This window comes from Peromyscus maniculatus, chromosome 20 (assembly GCF_049852395.1).
Source record: "Peromyscus maniculatus bairdii isolate BWxNUB_F1_BW_parent chromosome 20, HU_Pman_BW_mat_3.1, whole genome shotgun sequence".
In the NCBI taxonomy this organism is placed as follows: domain Eukaryota; kingdom Metazoa; phylum Chordata; class Mammalia; order Rodentia; family Cricetidae; genus Peromyscus; species Peromyscus maniculatus.
Window position 1 is genome coordinate 44,899,312 of NC_134871.1, and position 27,212 is coordinate 44,926,523.

The 27,212-nt window shown below is 53.8% G+C and overlaps 1 protein-coding gene across 3 annotated transcripts; it reads right to left on the reverse strand.

Annotated features, from left to right (window-relative positions):
- Nucleotides 1-186: 186 nt before the first annotated feature.
- Nucleotides 187-21,599, reverse strand: Top1mt (DNA topoisomerase I mitochondrial). Of its 3 annotated transcripts, none has more exons than XM_006989284.3 (14): nucleotides 20,927-21,599; nucleotides 19,048-19,160; nucleotides 17,040-17,161; nucleotides 14,204-14,326; nucleotides 12,991-13,178; nucleotides 12,131-12,275; nucleotides 11,695-11,838; nucleotides 11,253-11,438; nucleotides 9,888-9,956; nucleotides 9,411-9,525; nucleotides 8,490-8,617; nucleotides 7,891-7,985; nucleotides 847-993; nucleotides 187-380 (listed from the first exon to the last, which is right to left on the reverse strand). In XM_006989284.3, exons 1-14 carry the CDS (start codon nucleotides 21,028-21,030, stop codon nucleotides 278-280), a joined length of 1,782 nt encoding a protein of 593 aa, XP_006989346.1. In that variant the 5' UTR covers nucleotides 21,031-21,599; the 3' UTR covers nucleotides 187-277. The 3 variants fall into 3 exon arrangements, with proteins under 3 accessions (XP_006989346.1, XP_042120630.1, XP_076412217.1); XM_042264696.2 differs by having other exon boundaries at nucleotides 187-502; nucleotides 20,927-21,080; XM_076556102.1 differs by lacking the exon at nucleotides 17,040-17,161 and having other exon boundaries at nucleotides 20,927-21,061.
- Nucleotides 21,600-27,212: the final 5,613 nt, after the last annotated feature.

The following is a 27,212-nucleotide window of genomic DNA, read 5'->3' on the forward strand; positions in this document are numbered from 1 at the left end:
CTTGTGGAGAGCTAAGATGTGTGGTAACCGGTCCCAGGGGCCCCAGACCTTCTCTCTCTTCTGCTCCCTCCTCAAGCAGAAGCTTCAGCCTAGGGGGCTGCAAGCCGCTGGTGGGGGAGTCAGGACATGTGGAGGGGGCTTCCGAGGACAGTGTTGTTGGGGCCTTTGTTCTAGGTCACAACAACAGACTCCATCCCCCAAACATTTATTATAGAAAACTACAGTATTGCTTCAACTGCTTCACAGTGAGAAAGACAGTTCCATGGCAATGGGCTGCTTAGAACTCAAAGTCTTCGCCTGCCTGGTTGAAGGACCAGGCGAACCTCTCTCTCTGGGTCTTGCTGTAAATCTTCTCTATAGGCACTCCAAACCTCTTGCACCTGTAGGCAACAACATCCGCTGAGTCCTGCCCTGGAGGCCAAGGTGTGGAACGAGGGCGGTGGCCTCAGTACATCAGGGTGACCAAGACACCTTGTGCCATCCAGATCTGCTGTCCTGGGCACTACAACCAAAATTACATTTCCTCCCTAGGTATCAAGACATACCTGGTGTGGCCCAGGAAGCCACTGGGTAAGGCCCACCCCTGCCCGCCTCCCATTCCCAGTGGGAAGGACAAGCACCCACATGATTTAGTGTCCCCCCAGGGCACTGCCAGCTCCAGCCACCCCAAAGCTCAGAAGGACGAGGCCTAAAGACAAGAGGACTCGGTATCAGGGACATCCAGTCACGTGGTCCCTGTCACAGGAAGTTGTGCCTAGGTACTGGATGGGGCACCTATGGGAGTATACTGGGGCCTCCTAGAACCCCCAGGGCACACACAGGCACGGTGGCCTCAGGCCTACCCACCAGGCAATGCTGATCCTGGGGTCCAGATAGTTGAGCTTGGCGGTGCCCAGGGCCACCTGCTTGTTCTCCTCCTTGTCGGTGGCCTGCGTGCACAGTCGTACCAGCTGCTCCTCCAGCCTCAGCAACCGCCGCTGTTTCTGCAGCCAGCTGTTGGAAAAGGAGGTGTAGCATGCCTGCTGCTGAGAGCAAACCCCATGTCATGGCCTCCTCTGCCCCCGGCCTTGACGCCCCTCCTGCAAATGGCCTTGTTAGCCTTCTCCAGGCACAAAGTGAGAAGTCCAGAGGGGGGGGGGGGTCAAAGGTCAAAACAAGCCCGGCGAGGCCGCTGGCTCCACTGATGTCAACAAGCAGGCAGGCGAAGACAGGCAACATGAACAATGACTAGAGGTGTTCAGCCCTTATTCCTGCCCTTTGAAGAAAATAAATGGGGCTGGAGAGGTGGCTCAGCAGTTAAGAGCACTGGCTGCTCTTCCACAGAACCTGGGTTCAATTCCCAACACTCACACGGTGATTCAAAACTATCTGTAACTCCAGTCCCAGGGGATCCGATGCCCTCTTTGACCTCCATGGGCACCAGGCACACACATGGTGCACAGACACACGTGCAGGTAAAACACTCAGACATAAAATAATAAATAGATCTTAAAAAAAAACAAAGAGATTTATTAAAGAAAATAAATTTTAGCTAAGCGGTGGTGGTGCATGCCTTTAATCCCAGCACTCAGGAGGCAGAGGCAGGCAGATCTCTGTGAGTTCAAGGCCAACCTGATCTACAGAGGGAGATCCGGACAGCCAGGGGCCACACAAAGACACCCTGTCTCAAATTTTTAAAAAAAGTTACTATTCCTTCAAAAAGGCCGAGATAGACCAGGTCACTGGGCCTTCCCCTGAGTGTCCAGGCCCTCCTCCCTCCTAATGTATGCACTTAGGCCCAAACTGCATGAAGCCTCAAGGTTTTCTGGGAAAGCTAGGGTACACAGGCTACAAACTAACAAGGATGGGGCCACCCCTGCAGCAGTGGGAAGGCTGTTAAATACACTGGGTAGAGGCCGCAGGTATTGTCTGACACCCCCTTAGGAAAAAGTCCTCACGACAAATGGTGTATTTACTTGTTTATTACAGCCAAGGCTACACAGAAAGACCCTGTCTCAAAAAAAACCCTAAATAAATAAAATACAATTTAGAAAGAGGCATTCCTTTTACCCTTCTCCTTTACCTGCCCATGGCAACCTGCTGACAATCACGACACTGTGATACTCTGATCCCAACCCTAGGACTCAGTGCTCCACATACAAATGCGGGAGAATGGGCACACGTGGAAAGGCGCTACAAAAAAAGCACTTACAACACTCTGCACTCACAGCAGCAGGGGCCTTGCCATAGCAGCCCGCTCAGTGACGGGCGCGCTCCAGCGACGCCAAGGCCACCATCAAGTGCACACGCAGAAAGGCCAGGAGGCCAAGTGTGTCCTGGGGGCCGCCGGGCGCAGGAAAGGAGGCACGAAGCCTCATGCCCTGCAGAGCGCTTCTGGTGGCACGCGGGACATTTCACAGCAGCTGTTCTGTGACAGCCGCACGCCTCACTGAACGCCCTCTAGTCTAACTGACATCTGCAGCGAGCGTGCCACTGTAAAAAGACGCCGCTCTGCACCTCGGGAAGCTTGTCGCAAGGAAGAAAATGCTTCAGCCCTTAAGCACCACCATCCTGTGATCAGGAATGCTCAAGGGCATTACAGAAGCAGAAAGGACTGTAGGGATGCCATGGATAGCTGGACACAAAACTCTTACCGCTGACTGTAAGCCCCGGAACAACAGAACCCACGGACGCAAGAAGAAATAAGAAACCTGGACAGATATATCTCAAGCAGAGACCAGGGCGGCCCCTAAAAGTGTCTCCCAAAGCAAAGCCCCCTTAAGGGCATAGCCAGAGCATTCCACCAAACCACCACCAGGTCTTAAGAAGAGGGAAACGTGTCTCAGCCCATGTTCTCAAACCAGAATTACGCTGATCAAACCAGACAAAGGCATCCTTCTGGATACAGAACAAAAGCTCCAACGGAAACAGAAGGCAGATCCCTCAGGAGAGAAAGGACACAGCACCCAGCCATGGGAACTCAGGGAGGGCTTTACGTCTGAAGACAAATCAGTGTTGTGCCCCGCATGAGCCTAAAAGGACAAAGCCCACAATCATCTCAGCAGAAGACCATCTGACAAAGCCCAGCGCCCACCGCGATCACACGTGTGTACACACAACCCTGCGAATTCCGAGAGAAGCCTCTCTGAAAACCCACAGTGAGCATCATACTCTACGGTGCTGGTTAGTGAAAACTTTGCCTCTCAAGCCAGACACAAGACAAGGGGACCCCCACTGACTGCTAACCGTGTTCTGGAGGGTCCAGCCAAGTCAAGCAAAGGAAACGTAAGGCCTCCATGCTATGGATGGTGGCTATCCACCTGTGGCTACACACTCAATGGTAAGCAACCGTTTACCAGCGCAAGGAACGAAGCAAGCAGACCACCAGCAGCTGCATTTCTGGAAGTTAGGGTGGGACAAGAGTCACCACAACGGGCTTGGCTAGCCACCCACAGGACAGCCCACTGCGAGGCGAGGCCCCGAGGGGTGCCCGGAATTAGCATCTCAGGAGGACTCCTGCTAGTCCCGCTAGTCACTAGACTCACTAAGCTCAACACATTTCACAGACAGATAACGTGGTTCAGGCTGGGCCTGGCTTTCCTACTTAAGGTCTGGGTCTTTGCTTGTGGCAGAGGGCTGGGCAAGTCCCAGACATTTTCCTGACGGACAGACGGACAGACGGACGGACGGACGGATGGACGGAGTCTCACACATACAGCCCCTCACGTGTCATCCCATTTGTGGTGCCGGCAACAAAAGGAGCAGATGATGGAGGAGCCTGGGGCCTCTACCATTTTCTTCCCTTGAGAAGAACTTTCCCTTTGCCGATCCTGTCTCCTTTGCTGCCTGCTCAGCTCCCAGCACACGCGTCACCCTTGGGCATCAACCCAGATGTGGCCTGAGGACATGACAGCCGTGAGCATCAGAGGGGGCGTGCACTAGACCCTAGATCCTCTGAAACACAGCGAAGGGCCGTGGCAAGAGAAAAGACGGAAAACAGAGGACAACACTCCTGTGCCCCCGGGGCCTGGGCTCCGTGCATTAAACCACCATGAGCGGACCGGAGAGATTAAGAGCGCTGGCCGCTCTTCCAGAGACTCAGATTTGATTCCCAGAACTCACAAGGCAGCTAGCTCTCCACCATCTGTAACTCCAGTCCCAGGGGATCTGACGCCCCCTTCGGGTCCCCTTGGGCATTCCGTGCATAGACATACATGAAGGCAAAAAACATCCATACACATAAAAATAAATACATAATTAGTTTTTAAAAAAACACAATGGTAGGGTAAGATGTCAGGATCGCCTGTGGAGGACTGGGTGGGGTGGTGTACATCTTGAATCCCAGCACTCAGGAGGCAGACGGATCTCTGTGAGTTCGAGGCTGGCCTGGTCTACAGAGCGAGTTCCAGGCCAGCCAGAGCTATGATGAGACCTTGTTTCTACCTTCCCCCCAAAAAAACAAACAAACAAACAAACACAAGGAGGGGTAAATGGCTTCTGCCCAGGTGCACAGAGATGCTTACACTGCTTAACATTCATAATCTTCACAATCTCATGAATACAGAGGGCTCAGCTACCATGAAAGGAGCTTCGGGAGGAGATGGGGGTGGGGTGGGGGGAGCACCCTGAGTTCTGAAGCAGTAGAGTTGGGTTGCTTGTGAGCTGTGGGGCTGGTGCCCCCTGGTCCCCAAAGGCTGGGGATTCTGGGCTGCTATGCCTTTTCTGAGCAGGTCCATTCTAACTCTCCATGTGGAGGTGCAAAGGCTCAGGACTGGACTCAGCTCTAGGCCACCTCTCCGGAGTCATGAATTCACAAGTCTTCCTGCTGGGCATTGCCCACCATGGCAGCCCTACCAACTTTGAGCACTCCTCTGGAGTCCTAAGCTGCCTGCTGGCTGGGAGCCTAGCACTGGCCTTCTTGAGAAATCGGGAGTGGCAGCCTGTGATCATTGGTGGCACGTGGGTCCTGTAACTGCCACTACAGCACAAGGCACACCAGATGGGACTCAGCCCTCGAGGACTCTATGCTGACGTCAGCCCGCTGCATGAGCAGTTGGCAGCCTTTCACAAAGGGCCTGGGTACATCCTGCCTTCCCTGGGGAGGCAGTGTGTCTGCCAGACAGAGTTTGCTCCAAATGGGACTGGTCGTGGTAGAAGTGATCTGGAGCAAGGCCTGGGCAGGGCACATGAGCCCCCTTACACCTGGGAGAGTACACTTGGCCTCACTCAAGACACATTCTGCCTTCTAGTCACATCTGTGAAAATGCTCTTGTCCAGATGTGGCCTCTGGATGGGAAAGTAAGTGTTTGCAGGGCCACACTTACTGAATTCATATTCAGTGAATGTGGACCGTGTATCAAGGTGTGGAGGGGGCAGTACTGAGAACAGCTGTGAAATGCAGGTGTGCAGGGGCTGCAGTGAGAACAGCTGTGGAATGCAGATGTGGAGGGGGCTGCAGTGGGAACAGCTGTGGAATGCAGGTGTACAGGGGACTGCAGTGAGAACAGCTGTGGAATGCAGATGTGCAGGGGGCAGTACTGAGAACAGCTGTGGAATGCAGGTGTGCAGGGGGCTGCAGTGAGAACAGCTGTGGAATGCAGGTGTGGAGGGGGCTGCAGTGAGAACAGCTGTGGAATGCAGGTGTGCAGGGGGCTGCAGTGAGAACAGCTGTGAAATGCAGGTGTGGAGGGGGCAGTACTGAGAACAGCTGTGGAATGCAGGTATGCAGGGGCTGCAGTGAGAACAGCTGTGGAATGCAGGTGTGGAGGGGGCTGCAGTGAGAACAGCTGTGGAATGCAGGTGTGGAGGGGGCTGCAGTGAGAACAGCTGTGGAATGCAGGTGTGGAGGGGGCAGTACTGAGAACAGCTGTGGAATGCAGGTGTGGAGGGGGCAGTACTGAGAACAGCTGTGGAATGCAGGTGTGGAGGGGCTGCAGTGAGGTTCTGAAACCACAAAGTGCCACCACAGCCACAGAGAGAGGTTTGCATGGAGGCCTGGACTCGGCCCAGATACTCTGCCTGCCCCACTGCGGCAGATCCCAGCCACGAGCACAGCGTGTATGTGTTGAGCCTCTGATCTGTTATCACTGGACTCGAGGTGGCCTGGGGGGAACCCCTAACAAAACTAGCCATGAACAATCCAAATATGAGCTGAAAATCCCATTGCAGCTGCATAAAAACACAATATATAGCTTTTCCTCGACAAACTACAAATGTTTGCTGAGAGAGATTAAGGAAGACATAGTTTAGATTTTATACACACACACACACACACATATATATACATACACACAAATACATACATACACACACACACACACACACACACACACACACACACACACACACACACACAGACTCCCATGTAATCCAGGCTGGCCTTGAACTTGTTATGTAGCTGAGAATAATACTGACTTCTGATATTCCTGATCCTCTACCTCCCAAGTGCTAGGATTACAGGTGTTTACAGATTGTGTTCAGACTGGGTACTGCATGGTGTGGTACTCCCAAATCCATCGGCAAACCTAACACCACCCCTACATTCATGGGGGGAAATTTCAAGTGTCCCCATGTAGCCAAAAACAATCTTTAAAGAGAAAAACAAAGTTAGGGGTTAGGCCGTGGTGCATGCTGACGACCCCAGCCCTCGGGAGCCTAAGGCAGGACCGTTATTTGAGGCCGGCCTGGGGTGCACATAAGACTGTGTCTCAAACAAACAAACAGACCAGTTGGAGGTCTCATTCTTCCTAATCTACACTCAGCCAGCAGTATAGACTGGGGCTGACCCAGGACACAGATGAACAGAACAACACCAAAGTCCAGAAATGAACCCCACATCAACTAGTATCCAACACAGGTGCCGGGTGCATCCGGTCAAGGGCAGAGACGTTGTCTTAGCACACAATGCCTGGAAGTCTGGTATTCACAGGAGTGAGGCTGGACCCTCAGACCCCACACAAAAGCGAATTCAGGATGAACCAGGGACTGTGATAGCTGGAGCAACAGACCTCTCAGGAGAAAACTTGGGAATCCACCTGCATTATGGAGCCAGACAAAGCCTTAGGCACAACACTGATGGAAATGATACAAGAAAAACAAGACCCAGTGGGCTCTCCAAGCGAGGCAGCCACACCAGGACTCCTACCAAGCAAGGTAGCCACACCAGGACTCCTACCAAGCAAGTCAGCCACACCTACCACCCCAGAGAAGCCTGCTGGGGCCACTGGACGCAGGGAAGGGGCTGCTGATGGACACGGGTTCTGTTTCTGAAACTGGCCACACATCTCTCAAAACTGCATGCTTTGTTTGCTTTTTGTTTGGTTTTGGTCCTTTTTAAGACAGGGTCTTTCTATGTAGCCTTGGCTGGTCTGGAACCTATATGTAGACCAGACTAGACTTGAACTCATAGAGATCTGCCTGTCTCTGCCTCCGCCAATGCTTAAAGGGCGCTACCGTGCCCAGCAGAACTGGGCAATTTGAAAGGGTGAAATATGTGCCGTGAAAATTAGCTCAATCAAGCCGGGCAGTGGTGGCACACGCCTTTAATCCCAGCACTCAGGAGACAGAAGCAGGTGGATCTCTGTGAGTTTGAGGCCAGCCTGGTCTACAGAGTGAATTCCAGGACAGGCTCCAAATCTACACAGAGAAAGTCTTGAAAAAGCAAAAAAGAAAATTAGCTCAACCAAATGCTCAAAATAAAAACCAGAAAGAGCCATCACAGGCCTGCAGCCCACATCAAAGGCCAGGGCTGTTCCTTATACAACTCTGTAATTATATTACTTCTGTCTGTGAGTAATAAAGCTTTCAAAAATCACAAAATTAGCTACAGAAAGTCCAAGGCTGATTGCACGCAGACTGCTCGGGGCTGGGAACCGGGGTCACGGCTCTCAAGGCGGCAGCCCCTACACATACCTTTTGGACTTACTCTCCCCTCGAATTCTCAGGTCAGCCTTCGCCTTCTCCAGCTCCACCTGGGCCTCAGCCACCTGGGCCTTCTTTGTCTCAATCTGTGAAGAAATCAACCCCGACATGGCTGCTTCTGTCCCCGCCCAGACTTGTCCTCAGGATTCTGTCCACAGCTGCTGGCCCTACATTCTTTGAGGAGTTACAGCAGACAGAACCCAGAGCCTCATGGAGCCACCTGGGGCTGACCCTAGCCTGTTCTGTGGCCACAAGTGAGGTCAAGAGGCCTCTAGGGTCCAAGAGCGCCACCTGCACCAGCCACAAATTGATCCAACATGCCCGCCACCGCCGCTGCCCTGACCTCTTTCCTAAACTAGAACACAGGCTGTGTGTCCTAGCAGGGAGATGAGAGGCAGCCTAGCCAGCTCTGAACCCAGATGCTGGTTCCTCCCACAGCTGACCAGGTCATGGTCCCGCGATCCTGGTCCCAGCCTCCCGGAGCAGCTGTACCCACTACACTTTCCTGCCCTTCATGGTTGCCCGGCCCCAGGAAAGAGCAAAGTGAAGCAGTCAGTGCGGGGATAGCCTCACTACCGACGCCTTCCCACCTTTTGCTGGAGCGTCCGCATCGACTTCTCGAAGGTCTTGGGGATTGCTCTCCGATGGTTACAGAGGATGGCCACAGCCCGGTTCGCCCGTTTGTAAGCTAAGACTTTGGAGGTTAGGCTGTCTTCAGCTGAGCAAAGACAACGAGAACAGTCACCCGGCTGCAGCCTGCTCTGAGGCTCCTTCCTCTCTCCTAGTCGTTGGTGGTGCTGGCGCTGGATGCCAGGGCCTTGGCATGCCAGGCAAGCGCTCTACCCTAAGCTACGTCCTTGGCCCTCAAAGGGCTCTTTCTGGATACGTTGTCAATGTGGGTCCCTTCTATGACACAAAGTCCCAAGGAGGAAATGACCTAAGGTGACCCCACGAGCCACAGCCAAGGAGGTTTAGCCATAGCAATGGGGGCACCAGGAGTCCTTTGGACCATGTCCTGCTGGGGCAGAGGCAGGAGCCCAAAGCCATCCCAGGCTCCTCCATCTCCTGGAACAGGGTAACCTGGAAGCCGTGAGGCCCGAGGAAAGAAAGGCGAGGCAGTATTGTCTGAGCATGTGCAGTCCGGGATCCTCACCACAGGACCCCATAACACTGAGGCCCTACGCACACACGGTATACCTCAGCTTTGCCGAGCAATAGTCTCACCTGCAAGATCTGTCTAAGGAAGAGAGGCAAGACCCTACCTAGAGGAGGAGGGTTAGGACAGACAGCAGACCGGGTAGCAGCTAGAAGCGATGGAGCAGAAAGCGTGACATCTCCTTGCTGGGGGCCAGCAAGGCCATCCCTGCTCTGGGACTGACCTGGAGTATTCTCCCACCAACCGACAGCTGTGCCTGGCCCGACATCAGCTCGTGCCTAGGGCAGGCCAAGGCGCAGCTCCCACGGGGGACAGTCTGGGCAGCCCTCAGGGTCAGGTGTATGAACCTACTCACCCCTGGTCAGCACGCGCAGCTGCTCCTGCAGAGTGATGGAGGCATTGTAGGTCCGGAACACCTTGGCGGTCAGCCCCTCCATCAGGTCCTGCAAGTGCTTGTTCAGGCCGGCAGTCTGGGTGCAGAGAGGAGAAAGGAGTCACGGATGGTTTCCGTGGAGACGTGAGATGGGCTATTCTCAGCCACTGGGAGAGGGCATCAGCTGCTGGGTCGAAACAGAGAACACACTGGGGGCAAAGACAAGCTAGACGTGAACCCCCACTCTTTTTTTGGGGGGGGGGGATTGAGACAGGGTTTCTCTGTGTAGTTTTGGTGCCTGTCTTGGATCTCGCTCTGTAGACCAGACTGGCCTCGAACTCACAGAGATCCACCTGGCTCTGCCTCCCGAGTGCTGGGACTAAAGGCGTGCGCCACCACCGCCCAGCTCGAATCCCCACTCCCTTCCTGGACCCCTTGGCGCCCATCACACAGGCTTACGGTCAGTGCATCAAAGAGGTCGTCCTTAGGGTCTTTGTCCTCCATGAAGTGCTGAAGGTTCTGGAACACCTGAAACAGAGAAGAGCTTAACTTACTGGCACACTGAGACTCCTGGAGCACAAGCCAGCTGAGCAGGAAGGAGGTCTCACGAGGACAGGCAAGATCACGTCACACACACCCCGCAGAGTACAGAGGGGTGCATACACCAAGTCCCGGCAAGAGGTGGGGCATCAGCACAGTGCCAGGCCTACCCTCTGGAACCTCTGTCTGTGCCTCCCAACCCAAGCCTGGCCGTGGTCAGTGGTCACTCACTGCTAACTCACCCACGGCCATGTGGTTAAAGCTGGAGCGGGTCTTTTGTGCCTCTACAGACCCACTCAGTGACTTCAGCAGGCAGCTCACTCCTAGCTCCCTCTTCCGCCAGCAAGACTGACTTCCACCCAGGTGACCCAGGGCCCTGTGCTGGTGGCCAAATCAGCCACACCTAGCATCACAGAGCCTCAGGAGAACAATCTCCCTCCTCTGCTCACTTTCAGAAGATGGCGTGATGGCCGGCTGGTGGTGGCGCACGCCTTTAATCCCAGCACTTGGGAGGCAGAGCCAGGTGGATCTTTGTGAGTTCGAGGCCAGCCTGGTCTACAAAGCAAGTTCCAGGACAGCCAGGACTGTTAACACAGAGAAACTCTGTCTCGAAAAATCCTCCCGGCCAGGCCAACTTCCAAAGGAGAGTGCCCAGGCTGCGCTGGCCTCTCCTTAGTTTTAGCTTGCCCATCCTACCAGAGGTGCCAAGGGGGCACCAAATCATCCTTGGAACCTTATAATGTGACCTTCTGTAGAAACAGGGTGGCCACAGGTGTGGCTGTCAGGCTGGGGTTACACAGAGCACAGTGGCCCTGACCCCGGCAGGATAGCATTGTGTGAGAGAAGTCGATGGGAGAAAGCAGCTGTGTTCGACAGAGGCCAAGGATAACCAGCAGCTGCATCCAGTCTCATGGGGCAGACGCCAGGGGAGCAGGAAAGAGGTCCCACAGGGTGAGGCAAAGCCACGGCACTCATGGCACCAATGGTAGCAGGGAGAGGCAGGAAACAGATTCTCCCCATGCTCCTAAGGAACCAGTACTCAAACCCTGGGCGGCAGGCCTCCTAGACCAAAATGCTTGTAATAGGTGTGTGCATGTGTGTGTGTGTGTGTGTGTGTGTGTGTGTGTGTGTTCGCGTGCGTGTGTGTAAGCCCCGGCTGTGATGCCTCATCACACAGCCACAGGAGACACTGGGGAGGTGCTGCAGGCCACTGAACATCCCCCCGTGGCTCTGCCACGCTCTGACAGAGGTCCCATTGGGAGCAGGGTCGAGGAAGGCACTCACAAGCTTCTCCACCGGCACGCGGTTATTATAGCGGATGGAATCCTTCCCCAAGAAGTCCAGCTCCACAACATGCTCTCGGCCATCTGCCTTTTCGTGCAGCCGGACATGCTCCACGCGGAGCGAGCAGCAGCCCACGGTGTCGGCCGTCTCGCCCTCTTCCTTCTCATTTCCTGTCCGCAGTGCCAGCTAGATCGGGGTCGACACGGGTCAAGGCTGAGGTCTGCGGCAAAGGAGCACACTCACGGCACTCATGCATACACAGTGGTACATACACGGGCATGAAGTCAAACTCTCTCTCTCTCACACACACACACACACACACACACACGCATGCACGCACGCACGCACGCACGCACGCGCCTATGATGGAGGCTCCAGCTCCGGGGAGAAGCCACCACTGTCCTTGCTGCCCAGCTCTCAAGGTCCCCTCACCATGCTATACCTTATCGATAAAATAAAGCGCCACAGCCAGCTGTCTTTTCTTCCTTTCCGGGGACTTCCAGTCGGCCTGGTACTGAGCACGGATCTCGTCAACGACCCCCTTCAAGCGCCGGGCCACCTCATACTTCTGCCAATCCATCTCCCCCTAAGCGAAGACAACAAATGTCACTCCACGTTCCTAGGGAAGTGGGAGAGCAGGTGACTGGACTCCTTTCCTGCTCAAGCAGGTTTGATTGGGTGAGGGGTGCGGCAGCAGAGCCCAGCCTCAGAAAACTATGAGCCCCACTGTGGCCACTGGGCCCAGCTGCTCTCAACACTGGCTGCCTGACTAAGGGCTGAAGAGTCTCTCGAACCTGCCACCCTGGGACAGCACAGAGGGGAAGGCCTGACACTCGTGCTCTGGGGCCCAGGGTTCCCCCGGAAGGTCACGCTCTCACCTTCAGCTTGGAGCTGGGGTTCAGTATGATGTACTTGAATGAGTTCTGGATGTTCTCCGTCCACGCAGCCAGCCACGTGACTGTGTTATCTGAGCGCACCTCTTTCCACTGGTGACCGGCCGGGGGCTCGGGGATCTTGGAATCCCTGCAGTAAAAAAACGGGGGGGGGGGGGAGGGGGGGGGTCATAGTCTCAAGTCCTTGGTCCTCAAATACAAGCAACTCAAGGTCCCCAACTTCCCTGTGTGTGTCCTGCGGCCACGCTCCTATGCAGGTATGGCTTCGGAGCTGGCTCCAAGCTCCCCAGACCAAAACAGCTGCCAACTTACACACACACACACACACACACACACACACACACACACACACACACACACCAAGATCAGAACAGAAAGCTCTCTGCAAAGAACTCTGAAGCCCCAACTCACATACCAGGTAGATGCCGTACACCAGCTGTCACCCAGGGTCACTGCAGTTTGAGAGGTTACACAGAACTAACAGTAGGTAACAGCAGCACAGCACCAGCAGAGTGCAACAAGCCCCATACCTATCATGCCTTTAGGTATTTGGCAAGCCAAACGCTGAAAATGCACAGCACACCTCCCAGTAGGAGAACCTCAGCCCTGCTGAGCAAGATGAGAGAGTCTGCTGGTGCAGAGAGATGCTGTCCACAGCTACACCTGCTGACCCAGAGCCCTGCCAAGACCCCGGATACATGGGAACAGTGTCTGGTGTCACATCCAGTGAGGGGTCCTACCCTAAAGAGCTAAGGACAAAAGTCACCCGACCAGGCAGCCCGGGCTAGACTCAGCCGGGGTCCAAGGCTCACCCATGAGAGCCTGGCCGGCTGGGTCCCACACACCTGCTGCAGTTGATGACCACATCCTCCGGCATGACTCTCCTCTTCAGCATGCCCATCTTGGGATGGTCCCCTCGGCCGCAGAACAAGCCAGGTGGCTCCGTCTTGAAGTTGCCTATTTTTTCTCTGTGGCCATCTAGAATACAGTAGCCAAACTCCTGCTGAAGCTCTTCTGCCTCTTCTTTTAGCTTCTGAGTTAACACAGTACGTGGGCATCAGGAGAGAAGAAGCTAAAACCAACCCAGTTCCTGCGCTGACCGAGGTCCCTGCTGCTGCTGCTGCTGCTGCTGCTGCTGCTGCTGCTGCTGGAGGCCTCAAAGCCCTGGCTCTCCAGCAGGTGTGGGGGGCACACGGCATGAGGCTCCTCAGGCTGCAGCTCAGCAGCAACAGGGCAGCCTTCAAGGTAGGAGGAAATGAGGGAGGCAGGTTCTGGAATCACCCCAAACCCCCTGCAATAGCTGGCCAAGAAGTACACAACTGAGAGAGAACTACATGGCGGGAGGGCTCCGTTACATAGAGAGGAGATGTATAGACCTGATGGCGGTGGCAGCGCATGCCTTTAATCCCAGCACTGGAGGGGGGGGGGGCAGAGGCAGGCGGATCTCTGTGAGTTCGAGGCCAGCCTTGTCTACAGAGGGAGTTTCAGAACAGCCAAGGCTACACAGAGAAACCCTGCCACTAAATAAATAAATAAATAAATAAATAAATAAATAAATAAATAAATAAAGTAAAGAGGGGGGAGATGTGGAAAGAAGCAGAGCAGAATCAACTCCCCCCATATTCCTGCTCTTGGGCCCCTGTGCTACCCATGATGTTTCAAATAGAAGTGTGCTTCCTCTCTCCCCCCAACCCCCACCCCTTTGGTTTTTCAAGACCGATAGCCTTGGCTGTCCTGGAATTTTCTCTGTAAACCAAGCTGGCCTCGAACTCAGAGATCCACCTGCCTCTGCTTTCTGAGTGCTGGGATTAAAGGTCTGGACCGCCCCCCACTCAGTGGTAGTGTACTTTCAAATGTGCCCTAGGAAAATGGAATTATATCCTGGACACATTTTTTTAAAAAAAGGGGCATAACTTGAAAGTACTCAGTACCTGCTGTGACAGCACCCAGAATCTGGTCCACCTCCTAAGGCTTTTGTGGGAGGAAGGCTCTGTGGGGGACTTCCTGCAGCTTGCACCCACCAGCTACCTCCCGAGTTTCCCAGAACCCACTGCTGACCTGCTTCTGCTCCCTGGGCAGGGTCCTGCGGGCCTCAGTTCTTTCCATGAAGTGCCTGTGGATCTCCACGAAGTCGCATTTGTCAAGGTGTGTGATAAGCTTTCTCTCCTCGGCTGTCATCTCCTGGACCAAAACCAGCAACACGTGCTCAGCACTCTATTACAGGCACCGACCCATGGTGCAGGGAGTCCACACTTGGGGCCCACCACACAGGATCACTGTGATAGACCACAAACATGGGGCTGGAGTCCAAGCAGAGTGCTAAGGCTGGGCCACTAGACCAGAGGTTCTCAACCTGTGGGTCATGACCCCTATAAGGGGTTGGATGACTTTTTCGCAGGGGTCACATATCAGACCTTTACATTATAGTTCGTAACAGTTATGAAGTAGCAACAAAGTAAGAACTGTATTAAAGGTTGCAGCATCAGGAAGGTTGAGAACCACTGCCCTAGACCCTCAGGCTCCAACAACTATTATACCAAAGATCCAAGTGCACAGTGGAGTCCTGTGGACAAGTCACGTGACCTCCGCTGGAAACAGCTGCCTCCTGGGCACATGGGAAAGCCCAGATGCATGACGAGGTAAACCCAGGAGGAACGGGGACAGCTTAGAGGGCAGTGTGTGTAGTCTCAGCTTCAGACTTGTGGCCCTGACTCACATCCTGAGCCTTGCTCCTTCAGAAAACCACCAAATGAAATCCCCAAGTGAGCCCCTAAATCCACACCCTTCCCCAGGACAAGGCCCCCCATGCCCTACACCACCAGGGGCCAAAGATTCTGCTGACAGAGCAGCTCACCCCAGGCTCCCAGTGACAGAACCACACCCACCCCCCAGACGCTAGTCAGCACGAATGGACTCTACTAGTATGACCCCGGTGGGGACTTGCTGTGGGATGTTCTGTATGGCAAATGTGTTAATAAATAAAACACTGATTGGCCAGTAGCCAGACAGGAAGTATAGTATAGGCGGGACTAACAGGAGAACTGAGGGAACAGGAAGGGAAGGGAGAGACAGCCTGCAGCCGCCGCCAGGACAAGGAAGATGTAAGGTACCAGTAAGCCATGAGCCACGTGGCAAAGTATAGATTAATAAAAATGGGCTGAATATAACAGTAAGAGCTAGACAATGATAGGCCTGAGCTAATGGCCAAGCAGTTTAAATAATATAAGCGTCTACATGTTTATTTTATAAGTGGGCTAAGGGACTGCCGGGGCTTGGCGGGACCCGGAGAGAAAACTCTAGCTACAAATGGCGCCTAACGTGTTGGCAAGAGTTTCCACCTAAACCTAAAAAAAATAAAAATCTAAAACGGACCTAAAAACATCTTCCTAGTTGTCTCTCTCGTTAGCTACAGGGACGAGCCAAGGATACCATTTCCAAATGTAATTTAACATTTCAGTAATGAAAGTGGTAAAACCCCTGACCCCCCAGCTCTGCTTTGGAGATCCCCATCCTATGCAAATTATCCATGTTGATGGATGACAATTGTGCTTCAGGGACAATTACAGAAGAAACCTATTAAGCACTGGATAAACTGTGGCAAATTCACTCAACGGAATATTAAAAATCCCTCTTGCCTTTGAAGGTTGGAACTTCTGCCAGACTGTGCAGCCCAGTTAATAATATGCCTTAAGACCACGTAAGGCCATGTACTTGGGGCTGGAGAGATGGCTCAGCGGTTAAGAGCACTGGCTGCTCCTCTAGAGGACCCAGGTTCAGTGCCCAGCAGCACATGGCAGCTCACAGCTGTCTGTAACTCCAGTTCCAGGGGATCCATGGCACCAGGCATGTGTGTGGTACACATATCTGTGCATGCTGGGAAGATACTCATACACAGAAAACAAAATGGAAAAGAGTATATACTTAACCTGCCTTCCTACTGTGTGCTCAGCCTGCTTGTAACCATCCTTACTATGCCTTGGATTTTCTACACAGTCAGCTTTTACAACCCAAGCTAATGTATAACTGCTATCTTGAACTATGTACTCTTCCATTCCCCTGGCTTATAATAATGTGTGTGCTTTCGGTAACTGTTCAATAAATTCGGAACGAAGCACTCTGCTAGGGACAGACACAGGCACGACAGACAGACCACATACCACAAAGCAGAGACAGGCAGAAGACACAGGGAGAGAAGTGGAGAATTCAAAAGTTGGGCTCGCTCTTGGTCAAAGCTACTCATGTGACATCAGTGCAATCATATACATTAAAGAAAGAAGCAAGCTGGGTGTGGTGGCGCACACCTTTAATCCCAGCACTCTGGAGACAGAGGCAGATCTCTGTTTGAGGCCAGCCTGGTCTTACAAAGGGAGTTCCAGGACAGCCAAGGCTACACAGAGAAACCTTGTCTCAAAAAAAAAAAAAAAAAAAAAAAAAAAAAAAAAAAAAAAATTAAAAAATCCAAATGACAAACCATACAGGAAAAGATGCTCGACTCTGTCAGTCACTAGGGAAATGCTGGGGGTGCAGGCTTGTGGTTGCTAGGTAACAAGATGCAAAGATCAGGCCAGGCTCACATGTAACACGTGTCTTAAAAAAAAACAAGGGAAGAGAGAAACCTCACACAATACTCTCATCTCCACACTGTGTGCTTATTTTCACGGGGCAGAAAACGCCCTCTGGACTGCTCCGGCCTCCCACTCTGAGAGCCGGATGCTGTCATCAGAGTCCCCAGGACAAGGTCACCACGGCCTGCCACATGCTGGGCCAACACTGTGGCCACTGAAAGCTGGCTGGGCGATAGAGATGGCAGCTGGCTGGGCACCCACCCCAGAGCATCCCCACCAAACCGGTCCAGGGCGGCTGCTGGGGCCGCTGGGGCCGCTGGGACACACACCTTCCGCCAGTCACTGAAGAAGTTCCTCTGGAAGACTTCCTTGGTTGTACACTCAAGATGCAGCATTTTCCCATACAAAGTGGCGACCTCCTCCGCTGGCAAGCTCAGCTTCACCGGCTTCCCTGCAGACACCACACGTGCTGACTGAGGGACTGCCACAGTCCCCGTCCGGGTGACACAACCCCCTACTTTAGTACCCGGTACATTCTGAGAACACCCTAAGTCAAAATGACCAGCACTTGAGTAAGGTAAGGGCCACACACTCCTGGAGTGGCACCAGGAACATCACTGTGGGGTCTGCAACAGCCCCAGCCTCCCACTCCTTTATTATGCCGCTTCCTGCTACTCAGTTTGTATTATGTGGAAGAGCAACACATGCGTTTCATTATCATTGTGTGTGTGTGCGCGCATGCGTGCGTGCGTGCGTGCGTGCGTGCATGCATGCATGCGTGCACACACATCTCGCTTGGGGGTAGGGGCACCACACATGCCATGGAGTGCCTGCGGAGGTCAGAGGACAACTTTGTGGAGTGGGTTCTCTCCTTCCATCTTTATGTGGGTCCCAAGGATCAAACTCCAGTCCCCAGGCTTAGGTGGCAAACGCCAAGACTCACTGAGCCATCTTGATGGTGAAAAAAAAAAAAAAAAATTCATTTTATTGCAATTCTGGGGATGAACCCAGGACCTCATGCACACCAGGAAAGCACGCCACAGGAGCTATATACCCTTGGCCCGATTCTAAAATAAAAGATTTCCACATAGGAAATTACAGGTACAAAATAAAAGTGAATGCGTCACAGTGGGAAAATGTGACCACTGGAGGGGTAACCCCTCCGTGCTCAGGGACTTCCTGTACTTCATGAAAAGGTCAGCACGACAGAAGAGCACACAGAAGCCCAGACAGAACACCAGGTGGGCACCCAGGCTATTCCTGACGGAAACCTTTCAATCAAATGTCGGAAGAGTTTCAGAACAAGAATTTTAGAAACGATGTGTGCGGGTAAAGGCACTCGCCAAAAAAACCCCGGAAGAAGAAAATTGGCTCTACAGAGCTGTTCTTTGACCTCCACAGTGCACTCCGGCACATGTGCCTGAGGCCACATCACAGGTACATATGGGCCCAGCAGGTGTGCACACAATCATAAGGCAAAGGCAAGAAAATCTCCGTGAGTTTGAGGCCAGCCTGGTCTACATAGTAAGTTCTAGGACAGCCAGGGTTATGTAGAGAGACCCTGTCTCAAAAAAGTAAAAATTAAAAAAGGAGAAGGAGGAGGGGGAGAGGGGGAGGAGGAGGAGGAGGAGGAGGAGGAGGAGGAGGAGGAGGAGGAGGAGGAGGAGGAGAAGGAGAAGAAACAAACTGTGCTAGGTGTGATAGCCCACACCTTTAATCCCAGCACTCAGGAGGCAGAAACAGACGGATCTCTATGAGTTCAAGGTCAGCGTGTTCTGCATAGAGAGTTCCAGGCCAGCTATAGTGAGACTCGGTTTTCAAAATACCAAAAACAAACAGGTAGGAACAGGTTCAGTGTTCCACACCGTGCAAGGACACACACAGCACACACTGTGTATCTCCACCACCACCTCTCACCAGGCGGCCAGCCTAGATGCAGATATGCCCTGTCATTGTGTACTCAGGAGAGGTTGGGAGACCAAAGCAGCTCACCCCAACCTTCGGCAAGTCTGGGTACAACGTGTGTCCCCGAAACACAAACTTGTGTTTCTCCTTCCTTGTAGCAGCCTGCCAGTGGCCATGCACATCTGTGAGTGTGTTCACACACACACACACACACACACACACACACACACACACACACACACACACACGAGTTTCTGGGGGGCTCCAGGGTCGTCCCCTGCCCTCTATTCTGTCAGCCAGTCCATCGAGAAGCAGGGAAGAGGAGGACTTTGCACCCGATGCTGGGAAGGTCAGCACGTCTTCTCCGCAGGCCGACCAGGTAAGGAGAGAAAGTCGGCCCAAACCCAAGAGCACACACACCCTCGCCCTCACCGTCGTAGAAGAAGCGCACTCCATCCGGAAGGGGTTCGTAGGCAGGGGTGAAGTACGGGCCTTTGTGTTCCAGCTGCCTCCACTTCACTCTGTTCCTGCTCTTTTCTTCCCACCTGAAAAGACAGGAGAGTGCCAGAGTGGAGCCGGGCTCACATCCACACCAGGCCACTGGTGGATGTCCCCCTTGGCCTATTTACCGAGGAGGAAGACACCATCTAAGGAGGCGGGGCAAACCGACAGGCTGTCACACTCCAGTGTGTACCCGCCAGGGTCCAAACTCAAGGGGCCTAGCTGAGTAGAAAGGGGGGCGATGCCCCTTTCTGAGGCTCAAGGGGTCCCCAGCTTGGCTCCTCTGGAACCTCTTCACGGGGTCTGACAGAGAACCCTTCAGTATAGCCATCACACCTGGCAATTAAAAGAGTGTGGCTGCTATGGCCGGGTGGTGGTGGTAGCGGCGGCGTACTTTAATTCCAGCACTTGGGAGTTCGAGGCCAGCCTGGTCTACAAAGCGAGTTCCAGGACAGCCAGGGCTGTTACACGAAGAAATCTCTCTGTTACACAGAGATCCTCCTGCCTCTGCTTCCTGAGTGCTGGGATTAAAGGCGTGCCCCACCACCATCCAGCTGACAGATACTTTCTGAAGAGCCTTTCTCGATGTCCCCACAGTGAAGGGATCAGGTGGAGAGGAGCTACCCAGTGACTGAAAGTGAGTGTAGGTGGGGAGGTCAGGGGACGAGGGACCAGGTTCTGAACCATAAAGCAATTCCAGGTATGCCCTGAGAACGGAGGGAGCCAGAGCAGGCTTCATAAGCACGGAGAGCTCTGGCAGATTTGGATGCCCGAGGCGGGCGTCCCATGAACAATGCAGGAGGGGAAGGGAGAAAGGATGGCCAAATCCCATGGGTCTAGGTGGGGAACAGTCCCTGCATGACATGGGCTCAGACAACGCCTTCCTCCAGCGTTCTCCCTTGTCCAGCGTCATAAAACGTGGACAGCACTGAGCATCAGGCTCCTCACCACAACCGCTAGGTGGATTCTACCAGCATCTCCATTTCACGGTCAAGGACACAGAACTCATAAACTCATTGTGGCATAAGTGATATTCCCTTGTCCAGTCAGAGACCGAGTACCAAACAAGTTACCTGGGCGTCCTGCTGTGCCCTGCTTCTCCAAAAGGACACAATCCTGCCCCATCCTGTCTTTCCCTGGAATCCCTGAGGCCCAAGAACTTAGCTCCCGCAGCAGAGGCTGAGCTACCAAAGGCAGGTCAGCTGGCCTGCTGTACAGGCTGATCCTGGAAGAGCTGTCTTCACTGTGAACCACGCCCCCTTCCCCGACACACACACACACACACACACACACACACACACACACACACACACACTCCTGCGATCATACCAGGACACCCCTTTCTTAAACACTAAGTTAGCAACGATCCCTCATCAGAGAGCTGGATGCTTCTGGGAACCTCCGTGCAGAAGGAGCAAGGCTAAAAAGCCCGAACCTCACAGAGATGCCCAGCCTGGACACCCATCCCAACCCCAGAACGGCCCCAGAAGTACAGGGCCTCTTCCTCAGTCTCCAGGAAGTCCAGCAGGACAAGCTAGTGACCTGGCCTAGGGACGGAAAGCTAAGGCCACGTGACAAAGAGCGTAGGAATCCTGAAGTGGGCCGGAGACCAACCACGGAACCTGGGAACCACACTCCGAGAGGACCTCCTCCAACCAAACGCGGCAGCTCAGAGACCCAGCCCAAACACATGGGTGATCGAATTTCCCAACGTGTCTGGTGTGACCCGGCACAGGAGCAGGATTCGGCAAGTCACTAACAAATGCTGCACCCTGTCTATCTATCCTGAGCTCCGTTCCACTCGCCTTACCCTGCTCGGTTGGCCTCGGCGCCCTGGGACGCCTGGCGGCAGGGGACGCGGCGGGAGACATGCTGGAAACGCCGGCGCAGGACCCGCAGAGGTAACAGCAGCATGCGTGTGCGTGCGTGGGCTCGTCCGGCTCTCTGGAGGCCACGCCCTTCGGGCAGAGCCCCGCCCACACTCTCCCCGGAGTCCCGCCCAGCCCCTTCCCTCTTGGCGACAGCTGCCCTAGCCTGGACCAAGAAGTGCCATTACTCTCTCCTAGCGCCTCTACCTGCCATGGCAGCCTGCAGAAGTCGTGACTAGGCCGACATGGTCAAAGGCCCCTACCTCCGTGGTAAAACACCAAGTGCTTGCACTTCCAGAAGGACGCGGTTGCAGGTACCAAAGCAACCTTCCCCGGGCAACTGACCAACAGCACTGAAAGTTATGCAAAGATCGTTGTTGCCCAGGCCCGCTACCAAGAGACCAGCGACTCAGATCTCAAGGCATCTGTACCAAGCAGCAAAAAAACTCCCAACCAGCAGCCGGCTGGGCCCCAGCCAGCAGCAGGCAGCCCTATTTCCCCTAAAGCAGCCATACAGGCCTGCAAGAAGCTGGTGAACTAACAGGAAAGGTGGGAATGAGGCGGAGACCTGCAGGGACGAGCAAGCTGGGCCTGTTGGTCCTACCCATAGCCACCAACTTACTGGATTCTTACTGACATCTAGCGGTCAGAGGCAGGAACAGAGGAGAGGAAGGGCTAGAGGGCCCCCTGCTGGACATATCCAGCACTACAGAAAGTCGGCTAGGTATGATCAACAAACCCCAAGAGGTTCTGGGAAGTGCACTGGGCATTCCAGGTCTGTAGCTGCCTTCCCTGGACCCTTGTCTTCTTGAAGACCAGCTGGGGAGCACGGCTTCACAGCTTTCAGGTTATCACAGCAGGTAAGAGCAGCCCTGCTTTGGACATGAGACCCAGACTTGAGAAAGCGTTTCAGGTGGACGGTGATGAATGCTGGAGCTCACAGTCAGACCTCCTGACCCCAATCGTGTCCACTCACAGGCCGTAGCCCCTAGCAGAGAGCTGGGTGTGTGTGTGTGTGTCCTACAATGTGGAGGACCTACAGTTCAGGATAATCAGGGGCATTTGACTTCAACACACACTCAATACAACCATCTCACTATGACGAACACACAGGACAGTTCATGTGGCTTTCTTCAACTTGATGGGCTACCGTGGCTTGTGCCTGCCTATGGGACACAGTTCAGGCGGTGTCTCTGAGGCCATCACCTGCTCTTCTACTAGACAAGTTTAATTTCCCTGAATCTCAACCTCCTCCGGCACCTCCCTCATGAAGTTTGATCAGTGCAAGGCAGACATAGTAAGAGACTTCAACCACCTCTCTCCCTGGTGCCCCTGAAACCCACAGCTCAGAACTCCACTGCAGCAGCTGGGGAGACGGCTCAGTCAGGACACGCTTGCTGCACCGGCACCAGGGCCTGAGTTTGATCCCCAGCACCCATGCCGAAAAGCCGGGTGTGGCGGCTCACACTTGTAACTCCAGTACTGGGGAGGCAGAGATGGGCAGACCCCTGGGGCTGGATGGCCAGCCAGCCTAGCCATCTAGAGAGTTCCAGTAAGTCGGACTGACATCTGAGGTTGTCTTCTGGTCTTGGTCTGCACACAGACGTGCTCTCATAGACATGTGAACATGGCACACACATGCACACACACAGACACAGACACACAGACACAGACACACAGACAGACACAGACACAGACACAGACACACAGACACACACACACACACACACACACACACACACACACACACACACACACACACACACACACTACATGCTGCCCTAGCCCACACAGTCCCCCACAAGCTCACTCCCACAGCACATATGTCTCCGGGCGGGCTGTGTGTCCTACACCAGGGTTTTCTCTTCCGGTTTCTCATCCTGTGGTCTCCCCTGCCTTCCCTCTCCTCTCTCTCCTGGAAGCCGGAGTCTCCAGTTTGGACTCACCCAACCCTGGGACTCATCTCCTAACTCTGTGTTCCCACCCAAGCTGCCACGTTCTCCTCTCTGGGTCCCTTCAGCTCACACATGAAGCCCCTCCTTCCCGATGGTCCCCGCTCCTCTCCAGCCCCAGCCTTCCTGGCTCCTGCTGCAGCTGGTCTGGCCACACTTGCCATGGGCACTGCTGTCCTTGAAGCCAGCCGCTGGCTGTCTCCTGACACAGTATCTTCTGAGACCCTTTCTTTTCTCCCTCTCCGGGTCTCTTCTCTTTCTTCCTGTCCTTTTGGATTTTCACACAGCCCTTGCCCTGGCTGTCCTCTCCGAGGGTGCACACAGCTAGTGTCTCTTTCATGCTCTGCGCTTGTGTCTTGAGGTACAGCCCAACAGAGACCCCCTCGTGACCGTTGAAGACCACCTTCCTCTTGTCTGTGGGATTTCCTGAGAGCCTGGGGACCTACCTAAGGGAAAATGTACAGTGAGTTAACCACATCCTCGGGCAGTACCTGACTGAGGCCATCAGAGGAAAGATGTCTTCACCATGCCCTCACTGCTTGTCTGCTTATATTGGCAACTGATTTAGTCTGCAGGCCGAGATATTATAAAATTAGGACATATTTGCCCAGTGCGCATGCATGCCTAGGCATGCACTTTCCCACATTTCTGAAAGTCATTTACAGAGGGGTTGACAAGATGGCTTCAGGGAGGAAGGTACTTGCTGTACGAGGGTGACTTGAATTGCACCCCAGAACCCATGTAAAGGGTGAGGAGCACCAACTCCACAAAGCTGTCCTCTGACCTCCATAAGTAGACCATGGCACGTGTGCACACACACATAAGCGATAATTTATTTATTTATTTATTTTTGGTTTTTAGAGACAGGGTTTCTCTGTGTAGTTTTAGTGCCTGTCCTGGATCTCACTCTGTAGACCAGGCTGGCCTCGAACTCACAGAGATCCGCCTGCCTCTGCCTCCCGAGTGCTGGGATCAAAGGCCTGCACCACCACCGCCCGGCTGTGATAAGTAATTTTTAAAAAGCTGTTTGCACAGTGTGATTCCACTATTTCTACTGTAAAATATACCAAGTATTTCTACACTTGACCTCAGACAATCAATGCATCAGTCACTTCTAAATATCTAGGACTGGATCGTTCATGTAGAGCTTGTCTACTCTGCACACAACATTGGTAAATAAAATCATAAGCAATGGTTACAATCCAAGAACTCATTGGTCTTGCTGCCACTTGGGACCATGCTTCTGCCACTGAGTTTCCAATGAACTGCTTCCCTGTGCAGTGACGGACCTCTTTCTCACACCAGTCACTCCCATTTTCATACACGGAGACAGGTTGTTCTGGAACATAGCACTAACGAGAAACGAATTCTCTACCCTGCCGTTTTGTGGAGCAGCTCTGTCTCGGCTTGGGACCGTGCAGGGCCCAGGATGCATGGTGCCTGTGGAGTCCTGCAGGCAAGCCGCAGCTACTGAGCGCAGCACACCTGGCCACACTCTAGTCACCGGCCAGGCCATCCTTGAGACCCACCTTTACATGCAGAGCTACAAGCTCAGAAGAATCAGAGGCAGGACAGTCCTCCCAGGGCCTAGGAGAGGCAAGCACTCAGGATGAGCTGGCATGGATGCTGGATGCAGGGATCCAGGACACCAGCCTGAGTCTGCGGCAGAAGCAAGGCCAAACCACGGAGAACTGGCTGGCCCTGCCAGATCTCTCCGAACACATGCACACATACACACGTCCTCGTCGCTGAGAGGTGTCGCTCACACCCACGCAGAGCAGAGACTCTGGCAGCCCCAGGCTGTGCTCCCACACCACTGGCTGGCACTTCAGCAGAGAGTTTTTCTCTGTTTTAAATTAAAACACAGTTACGTCTTGCATTCATTTGAGTAGTAGAGTTTAGCACCCACTCAGGGCTTTCATAAAATATACAAAGAGCACATTACACAGTTCCAGAACACAAGGGAAGGGGGAGTTCACACTTGAAGCGTGCTGATTAAAACTGATCACCAGAAAGACGGCAAAGCTCCACATTAACTCCAATGGCTGGTCCTGCTTCTAGAAGAATCTGAATCTCTTTTGATCCACCTGACTATGCATATAAAGCCTTGCCCTAGGGGCTGAGATCACTCTGAGAGAAGGCTGCTTTTCCGCGGTGGGCACACGAACCCACCATGTCACGCTGTCCTGGCCGGAGACAGGGGAGTGGGGCGTACCTTGCTTTGAGGCAGATTTTCAGAAGGACATTGCCATTTGTCACGGTGCATGAAAACTTACGTGAAGCTCATTTCTCAACGCCTGTGTGACTGGGGCTCTGCTGAGGGTCCCTGGAGCTCAGAGGTCCTGCAGCGAGCTTGAAGGCTTCGGGGAAGGGCGAAGAGGAAGGCATTACTCCCAAGACAGCTGCTGAGACTCCCTGCAAGAAGTCTGAGGCAGAAGACCTTGCTAAGTCACCTCCAGAGTAGAGTGAGAACTAGGCCGGAAGAACCAGGGTTTTGATCAGGCCTTGCCTTCACATCTGCTTTCCAAGATCCCAGGAGACCATGAAAAAAAATTTAAGGCTGGAGCAGTCGAGAACTGAAGGCCTCCAACCAGAAGTGAGGTCACATCCCAAGAGGTCTTCTTTTGCGGGGAGGGGGGCTTAAACAGGGTCTCACATAGCACAGGCAGGCCTCATACTCATTATGCAGCTGGGGATGACCTTGAACTCCTGATCTTCCTGCTTCCACCTCCCAAACCCTGGGATTCCAGGGGTGAGCCTTCCAGGCAGTTTTTGAAACAGAACAGCCTGAGTCAAGGCTGTGAGGTGCCACCACTGGTCAGGCTGGGTGCTCAGGACCAGAGGGTAAGGGTAGACCATCCAACTCAAACCTCGGACTCATTAAAGAGACTGAGGACATCATTCCTGTCTGGTGGCCAGGAGTCTCCTGATTCCGGGGGTGGACTCCTGGGGTGGGAAAGCCTTTCTCCCTATCCCAGAGGCTCCATCAGCCCTCCCTTTCAGGGAAGGCCCAGCCACCAGCAGCTCCACACAAGCTTCCCACTCCGAGTCCCTATGGCCAGCACAGTGACCAGCAAATGTGCCGTGAAAAACCGACAGAAGACAAGAGATGACACCCTCAGGTGCACACTTCCAGCCCTGCTTTGGTGCCCTCTGCCACAGGCTCAGCCCAGGGTCCCTTGTGGCCCTTGTGATCCTCACAGCCACTCTCACTGGGCAGACCCACGCCCCAGTCCTCCGTCAGGCCCAGATGTGGGGTGTACTACCAATGAAGCCTGGGCAGGACAAGGTGTGCCAGGAGGGTCCCGAGCCGACAGGACCTTCACTCAGTCAGCTGTCAGTCATACAGCGGGTGACAGAGGGAGGCCTCTCAGAGCATCCCTTGAAAAGCACTTGCCTTCAGGGACTGACCCAGGGACTCAGAGTGGGACACACACACACACACACACACACACACACACGCACACGCACACGCACACGCACACGCACGCACGCACGCATGCAGGCACGCACGCATGCACTCACTCAGGCCCCATGCCTCCTCTCCCTTCTCCCACATTTTGAGGACAAGGAGTCTCATAGAAGGAATAGAGAAGATCTGGCCAGGCGTTATCACAGCTATGAGGCTAACAATAGGGGAGTCCAGCCCGCCACACCTCTCACCTGCTGAGACAGCTGAGCCCCGCCTTTTGACTAGGAAACTCATCTGACAAAGCACAATGGATTCCCCTGCCTCTCAACCCTTGTGAACCCGCTGCTCTACCATAAAGATGATCCCCACAGTGTGGTTGCTCAGAGCACTTCCTCACCATCCCCAGGAGTCCCGCCAAGCAACTCCACCCTGCACAGCGCCTCACCCGCAGACACCTCAGCATCACCTCACATGTCAGGGCTGATCTGTTAAGCAACAGCCACGATGCCATTATCACGTTCTAAAAAGAGACAAAAATCCCTTAAGAGCATCAGATTCCCAGAGAGCGCTCACGCCTCGGCTGCCCCTGGGTTTCCTAGTTTTGACTTTTACAGGGCTGGGGGCTGAACCCGAGGTCCTGAACATGCTAGGCAACCATTGGACTTACTGCCTCTGAACCTTGGTATATAAATCAGAATCAAAACTTGTGGTGATGTTTTTGTTTGTGCTCTAACAAATAAAGCTTGCCTGAAGATCAGAGGGCAAAGCCAGCCACTGGTTAGCCATAGAGGCCAGGCAGTGGTGGCACACCTTTAATCCCAGCACTAGGGAAGTGGAGACAGGAAGTGATATGGCTGGGCAGAG

What these genes read in the sequence shown, in the direction of transcription:
- Top1mt (XM_006989284.3), bottom strand. Translation starts at nt 21,030, where the DNA reads ATGCTGCTGTTACCTCTGCGGGTCCTGCGCCGGCGTTTCCAGCATGTC. An exon ending in ACCCCAGCTCCAAGCTGAAG is followed by an intron (nt 11,839 to 12,130) that starts GTGAGAGCGTGA and finishes GTCTTCGCTTAG; the next exon opens with GGGGAGATGGATTGGCAGAA. An exon ending in GCGTGCCGGTGGAGAAGCTT is followed by an intron (nt 9,957 to 11,252) that starts GTGAGTGCCTTC and finishes TCTCTGTTTCAG; the next exon opens with GTGTTCCAGAACCTTCAGCA.